Source organism: Charadrius vociferus, unplaced genomic scaffold, assembly GCF_000708025.1.
Source record: "Charadrius vociferus isolate BGI_N301 unplaced genomic scaffold, ASM70802v2 scaffold257, whole genome shotgun sequence".
NCBI lineage: Eukaryota > Metazoa > Chordata > Aves > Charadriiformes > Charadriidae > Charadrius > Charadrius vociferus.
The window spans coordinates 2674769-2682373 of NW_009649473.1; the positions used below are offsets into that span (position 1 = coordinate 2674769).

The following is a 7605-nucleotide window of genomic DNA, read 5'->3' on the forward strand; positions in this document are numbered from 1 at the left end:
TCCCGGGGCAGCCCTCTGCCTGGCAGGGCTGCGCTACGCTGCTGAGCTCCCCCGGGGCTCCTCTCAGTCTCTTGGGCTTCCTCGGTGAAAGCTGCTAAGCTCAGCCTGTAGCTTGGGGGGTGCGAAGGAAACGGGGTGCTCTGGGGTAGCGCTGCCTCTGCTGCATGCTGTCCTCGAGTAGATAACGATCACTGTGCTGCGGCTCGCCCAGAGACTCAAAGAGCTCACGATTGGGAGTAGGACTGTGCAGTGCTCACTCTGTCTTCATGAAGTGCCTGTGGTCATGCTGGAAGGCCTCTGATAGGGGAGTTTTGGTCTGGAAAGCATTCTGGGGGGAGAACGGGGCTGGGCAGATGAGGCAACCTCGACAGAAATAATCTGCCCCCTCCATGGTACGTGGGTCAGTGGGTGCTGAGGTTTAGTGAGTTAACGGGAAATGCTTGCTTGCAGTTCAGTGCAAGTGTAAGCCAACGCGTTGCTGGACTTTGACCCACAAGCTCAGAATCATGTTGATCTCACTGTTGGCCGAGCGTTAGCTGCTCCCTGCGGCTCTAATGGCAGCCTCTCATTTTTTAGTTTCTCTTCCAACAAAACATAATGCAACTTTGCAGTCTTAACTGAGTCCATGACAGGAGTAACACATTCAAAAGGACGGTGGTCACCAAGTTCCCATTGCGTGTCCAGCTGCTTTGCCTGAGGAAGGCAAACCATCAGCTGCTGCGCTGGCACATGGGCCAGGTGCTGTAGGAGGGGGTCTTTGGAAAACAGCCACAACTGACTGTCAGGTGGGACAATTTCTGCTTAACGGTTAGATCAGATTAGAAAAGATCAAACCCCTTTCTGCAAAAAAAGGGAAACTGAAGTCCAAAGCTGTAAATGTAACTAGGAGTGTCTTTAGGGAAGAGAAACCACATGTTTCTGCTTTTCCTGTTCTTGTAAGAGCAAAGGATGCTTAACTTTTCTGATGAGTCTTCAAAACAAGTGTACTTACACTTGATGCCCCCTTTTCTTCCGAGACTTTTGCAAGCCAGCAGTGGCAATTGACATTCTAAATACCCATTCTTTCCAAGTCTTGATTTGCTCTCCCAGGGAGTCGTGGAAACAGGCTACCCTTCATCATCCCTCTCCTCCTGATTTCTGGGTGGTAAATAATCTCTGTAAAATCTGCTAATTTTAGACAAATCCGGTTTTTAGTTGCATCATTGTACTCTATGAAATAATTACGAAATAGAGACTGTGGCAATTCTTGTGTTACAGAACACAAGAACCTCTTCCAGTGAATGGGACACTCCCTCTAGGACCAAGTGTCTTTGGCTACCTTTCACCTTTCTTACATTCTTAATCAGCTGGTAAGATCTCCTTGAAGTGTGCGGGACACTTCATGTCTCTGAGAATACCATGGTTTTTTAGAAGCAGTTCTTGCTTGTGCAAACTCTGTGCTGCCCCATTGGTTCTTCTGGTACAGCTGCTTCTGAAGCCATGCGGGGAAACAGCAACAAGTGGATGTTTTTAACCCAGATCGGTTTCTTGTTCCTGTGTCTGGGCAGCTGGGGAAGAAGATGTTGCTTCATCACGCTTTGCGAACAGTATTCTGAAGAGCAGGCAGGTGCAGGAGGAATTTGATGTGTATTTGGCTGTCAGTCAAGGTGCTGCATGCGAGGAGCCACAGAAAGTAGCAGGGCATGTCTAACAGCCGGGAACACCTTCCTTGTGCTTGGAGATCTCTGATGGCCCCCCAGAAGGAGCAGGCAGATGCTGCAGGGAATGGAAACAGAGGGATACGAGTTCTTTACCCACCGTCTTAGAGTTACTGTGACTGCACTTAATGAAAATGCCTCATCTCAGGCACTGGCCACGTCTTTGGTTTCACCTGTTGATCCGGTTATGTGTCTGCACTCCAAACAAATATGATCACGGTTGCACATAATCTAACAATGTGAGAGAAACGCTTTAGTTCCAATGCTGTTCTGGCTCCCTACAGAGAAGCATCTCTATTTCAGGCCCGTATAAAATATACAGTTGCCAAAACAGTTGCTTATGCTTACACGAAATGTTTCCCTTGCATTTAAAAAGTTGAGTTCAGGTTTCGGGTGTGATTTGATGGAGAGGGACGAGGGGATTAACACAGAGGCAAGGTTGCCCAGTAGTATCTTCTGGAAAACAAACTTCTGAAAAAACAAAACACACCTGAAAGTCAAAAAAAAGAGAGTTAAGATACATATCATTCCTTCCATCTCATTCTCTACCTTGTCCCAAGCAGCCTTAATGATCTTCTTTCATAGAATCATAGAATGGTTTAGGTTGGAAAGGACCTTAAAGATCATCAAGTTCCAACCCCCCTGCCATGGGCAGGGACATCTCCCACTAGACCAGGTTGCCCAAGATGCTTTCACACTGCTGTTGAAGAGTGCTGTTTTCCAAACCCTTTTCAGTAGATTTTACTCCTACCTATGCTGCATTTAGTTACTTCTCCCTGTAAGAGCGTTGCACCTGTTCCAGAGCAGCCTTTCCCTCACTACCGTAGTCTCAGTACAACTTACCGTGTTTATTTCTAGCTCATGTTTATCTCTAGCTTTACTGAGGATGGTTCTTGAGACAAGAAGATCCAAGAGCCCTGTTTGTAGCTGTGACAAATAGCAGACCAGGTCTGTCGGGTGCACGTGCAGGCTTCCCAGGGAACAGGCACGGGAGCTTGGGAGAGGGGCTCATTCTTTCATGTCCCCAGTGGGGTGCTGGGCTTCCCACTCGCCCCGTGTCCCAGGTTCCTGCCAAGCTTCTCAGGCTCATTGCGCAGTGCTGTGATGTCTCTCCAGGGAAGCGCAGTTAGTGTGCTGAGAGGTGAAACCTGTTGGCTTGTCTCAGCTCCTGGGGCGGTGCTTCTCTTGTAATTTCTGATCTTCCAGGCATTTGATTTTTTGCTGAACCCCATCTTCTGGACTTAGAAGCAGCACCATGGAGCTATTCTGGTAACACCGTATTAAAGTTCCTGTTTCCCTCTTAATTTGCTTTTACAAAGGAAACCTAAAGACAACTGGAGCAGGGTGCAAGATGTGTCTCTTAATTGCATGCATTCATTTAAAAACAACCCCACAAACAAATTCGTATGTCAGAATCTCTCAAAGTTTCAAATAGTTTGGTATTGGGAATTATACACAAAGGTCTCTCTTCTCAAACTGCTCACAGGCCGTTCCTGCGGTGTGTGTTATTGGCACGCTCTGAAGAGGGAAGCACATTGTAGACCTCTTGGCTGTTTGCAGTGACAGCGATGAGCAGAGTTCAGGTTACGTTGATCAGGTGCCTCCATACAATCTGCCGTACTACCGTGTAAATTATATTGTGTTAGCATTTTCCTGTCTTTGCACTTAGCACCTTCATGTCCACAACATTTAAAGAAGATCAGCTTGGGTTCTTGCTCTTTAAATTGTGGTATATGCCAAGCTCTTTGGAGCTGGACAGCCAAAATAGTTATTAATGTGTTGTGAAACATTTATGAAAAATACTAAGCCCCGACTACAAATTCTGGGAATTGAGACCTTTTGGAAAAAAGAGTAGGATTAGAAGGTCTTGATTGCTGTCTCCCTGGTTCCACCGGCACCGCCTCCTATGATCTTTTCCATAAACAGATCAATTTTCATGTTAATAATAGATTATTTTTTTTTAATCCTTCACAGAATGGCAGCTGCAGGTAGGTTGCTCTACACTCACTTATTCTGAAGTTTAGCAAATTTTTTTAATTTCCAGCATAAAGGTATTAATTTGTTCTTAAGTCAGCATGGTCCTTCACCTTTGAGTTCTTCTCCTCTTCCATTGCTTAGTTCTCTCCTTCACCCTAATGCATATGTTCTTGTGTCCTCACTTCATCTTCATCTGCTCTGCCAATCAATCCGTGGTGGTTTCTCTTGCAGCATAGACTCTCCCCTGGCCATTCTAATCATTTTGCTGTGCCTTTTCAGGTTACTAGAATCAGATGCCTTATCTCAGATGAGATCTTCTGTCCTGCACAGTAATGCTGGTACTTCTCAATCCCACTGGAGAGTTTCCTGTGATCTTATTTGTCCCTTTTTTCAGACTTACTGTGTTGATAACGTACAGGCATCCAGAGATCAACCAATTCATCTGGGCTCTTCTGTTGAGCTCTGCTACTGGAAAGGGCTGACTGGAAGTTCTTGTTAATCATCTCTAAGTGCATCACCATGCAGCTTTGTATTTCCAGACTTCATTTGATTTCTATTATGTTGGTCTAGATGCTTCTCCAATTCTGTGTGGAAACTCTAGTCCCCCCTCCATTGACTGTACCTCCTGAAGGTCTGTGTACTTCAGAAGTCAGTTTGGATTCTTATCAAATGTGGACTGGTACTTGGATAAATTACAGCAATTTTAACTCGTTTCCAAAATGTCTCCAACTGGGAACACATTTCTGTTTTAATCAGAAAACCAAACAAAATCTAGTTATGCAGATGCAGCTGACATTAGTCTAACAGCCCTGTTCAACCCACTAGCTGATTTACAGACAGTTGTCTAATTACCTGGCAACACACATGTTCATGCTCAAGTGAATAGAACTAAGGTTCATTGAGTGTTCAACCTTTGATTCTCTACTTTGCTTAGTTTTGCATGCAAAATTATCACTCTGATAGTGAATTCACTCTGATGGTAGTAGTTAACTTTTTGGTGGGAAGGTGATGGGGAGGAAAGCAGAACATACATTTTTGTAAACACTGGCTTACTCTGGTAGTCCTTCATTAGTAATCCATGTTAGTTTGTAGCAGACCATTCTGACACTACTCATATCCCGCTCCTGCAGATGCTCTCTGTCGTACTGTGCAGCTGGTCTTTCCAAATAAAGAAAAGGATACAGAAAAGCATCCGTACGTGTTGTATAGCAGCAGAAGTAATTCTTAAAAGGAGTGTCCTCTTGCTTACTAACTTCAGAGCTGGCTTCTAGGCAAAAGGGATGGGGATTACAGCCCAGGGTGTCTGTAGCAGCTTCACTGAAAGACATGTGGGAAGATGCTCTGTGTACTGAACCGAATCTTTGTCCACTAGGTTTGAGAGCCCTGTGCAGGTTGGCAAACTGCAGGACCTTATCAACCGAAGTAAGATGGCGAGGTGTAGAGGACGATTTGTTTGCCCAGTCATTCTGTACAAGGGAAAGGTAAAGCTTCATGGGTTACCTGTCTTAACTTAGAGAATTACCTTTCTCCCTGCTGTTTGAAGTGTGCAGCCACATCTTCAGTCGGTTGTCACCTTTCTGAATGGTATAAAAATCTGTTCTTAGGTACAAGCAGGCAGCCTGTAGTAGTAGGTAGCATTTGCTATCTAGGCTGCCTAGGTCACGTGTGGGGGCTTCAGGCTAGTTTACCCCGCCATGTCACGAGCATTGCACCAAAGAGCTAACATTTTCTCCTTATGTATGTTCCTTCTGAAGGACCAAGGATATTTGGTCTTTGAGAGGGGAAAGACAACTGTTGTCACTTTCTGCTCCTTAGTCTTCCCAGCAGTGAATTCCCTTTGAATAACTTTTCTCTCTGAAGAGAAGTTTCCCTTTTCTGTTCCCTGGGGAGGGAAGATTGCATAAATGGTCTTATGAATGTGTGGGCTTGTCTGCAAGGGGATCTATAAGAAAGTAGAATTAGATGCTTTTTTATGTGGATTACTTAAACTGTATTGAAGTCCTGTAGGAGTAGTCTCATTTAGAATTTAAGTAGCTTGATTCGGTTTTCTTAGTTCAATTTAGAAACACTGTATGAATAGCAAAATCATACCTGTGACAAATTTTAATCTAGCTTGACTGAACCCATCATGGGCTGAACCTGCTGACCTTTTTCTGCAGGAGTGAACTGCCTGGAGTCATACTGGGACCACCTGTAATCCTATCCATAGGAATGTGGAAATAAGGCTCAAGCAGGGCATTAACAGAGGATGGATGTTGCTAACTTGGCAGGAATTGACTGTATTAGTGAATTGGAGAACTGGAGATGAAAATGTGACTTAAAGACTAGCTACAGATAAAAGCACTTGGGAGTTTGATGTTTTTGGAGAACTGTCTGGACCAGGGTTGCAGGGGAGACTGCTGAGAGGTGGTAGCTGTAGGTACGACCCATTTCTATATAATGGGACAGCAAATAGGCCAGAGACCTGATAAGGGAAAGACACCTGGAGCACGCGTGGTTAATAACAAAATCTTCCTCCAGCATATTTGCAGATCAGCAACGCTGGCCGGCTGGGGAGAGCTCTATGGGCGCACTGGCTACAACTATATCTTCTCAGGTGAGTGAGGGGCCATCTGGCCAGCTGCCCGGTTAGGCTGGGACCGTGTCCTAGACGCAAGACCAGGCTCTTTCTGAGAACGGGTGCTGAGCTCTGGCATGGGCCCACTTGTATCAGGCGTCACATAATAGGGCAAAGCCTGAAGTCTGTCCATTTCCAAGCCCCATACTACTGGACAGAGTGCCGTACCTTGTAAGAAGCAGCAGCAAAAGAACTTGAGGCTGAAGAATGAGTTACGGGAAGCATGTAGGCAAGTAAGGCAGCCCAAAGGAGTCAGGCTACTGATCCCCAAACATTGGGGATGGGAATAATGGAAGAAAGATGATAAGAACTTGCTATTGCTTGGCTAATCATTGGGAATGAAATCCTGCTACTGGTGAGACATAGCGGACTCTAGGGAAAGCTATCTGGGGGAGTATTGGGTGTCTGTAGCGTGGAAGCTGAAGCTTGGCTTAACAAAGCACTGCGTAGCACTATTGGGGTATCGTTCTGGCTGACAGCCATGGGTTTGGATCTACCTATGTCCTTTGCAATGACAAGGGAAAGGTGGGATACATTAGAAAATGGGCTGTTCAGGAAGAGAAAATGCAGGGAACTATTGAGAGCACTTATGTGTGGAGACAGGGCACCAAACCATGACCTTTTCAGGCACATGCATGTCTTGTCTGATTGGGGATTGAGTTGGTTTACTCAAATTTCGGTTCTTAATGCTTTCCTTGCAGGGGGTTCTGATGACGCTTGGGCAGATGCAGAAGACATTTCAGAGGAGGATTCTGCACTTAGGTTTGTGTGCATCACTGGGATAGGGAAAAGGCAGTTTGGACGAAAGCTGACTGGCTCAGCTACTCAGTTCTGCTCTTTGCTAGGCTGGGCTTTGGGTACAGGCTTGAGATCGTCACCAAGTCTTACTTCCCTTGCTTTTGAAAAGAAGTCTTGAATGCTAATGAACACTGAACCCAGTGTAACTGAAGCCTGCTAATCTATTGCCAGAGGGAAGGGCTGGAGACAGGAATATATAGCGCCATTTAAAAAGGTGTTTGAATTACATAGACATGTTTACTTCATCAAAAAGTAGATCTCCAGGCTGGTGAAATTGTTCTGTGTCTTACGTGCTTGTTGCAGAATGGAATGAGATGGGGGGAGGGACCCTAAACGTGAAGTTTGCAGTATGAGTTAATTGCAGAGTCTGACTCTGACACGTGGAGACAAGGCTTGTGCTGTGCAGCTTATGGCTAGAAGTGGTTCAGGAAAGAACTGTGGCAGTATTGTGCAAAAAATCAGACTCAATGTGGTCAGTCTGCCATGCTCATCTTGCTTTGCCTTGTTCTGTGTTGC

General features: G+C 45.4%; 1 protein-coding gene across 1 annotated transcript in view; it reads left to right on the forward strand.

Moving 5' to 3' along the window:
- The window catches only part of MTMR14 (myotubularin related protein 14), a gene marked incomplete at its 3' end in the record, with an annotated part of 43351 nt that overhangs the window by 10900 nt on the left and 24846 nt on the right, over positions 1-7605 (forward strand). The window contains exons 2-5 of the mRNA XM_009889896.1: positions 4805-4868; positions 5047-5155; positions 6195-6270; positions 6993-7107. Of these exons, the coding sequence (XP_009888198.1) occupies positions 4805-4868; positions 5047-5155; positions 6195-6270; positions 6993-7107 (364 nt within the window). The remainder of the gene's footprint in view (positions 1-4804; positions 4869-5046; positions 5156-6194; positions 6271-6992; positions 7108-7605) is intronic.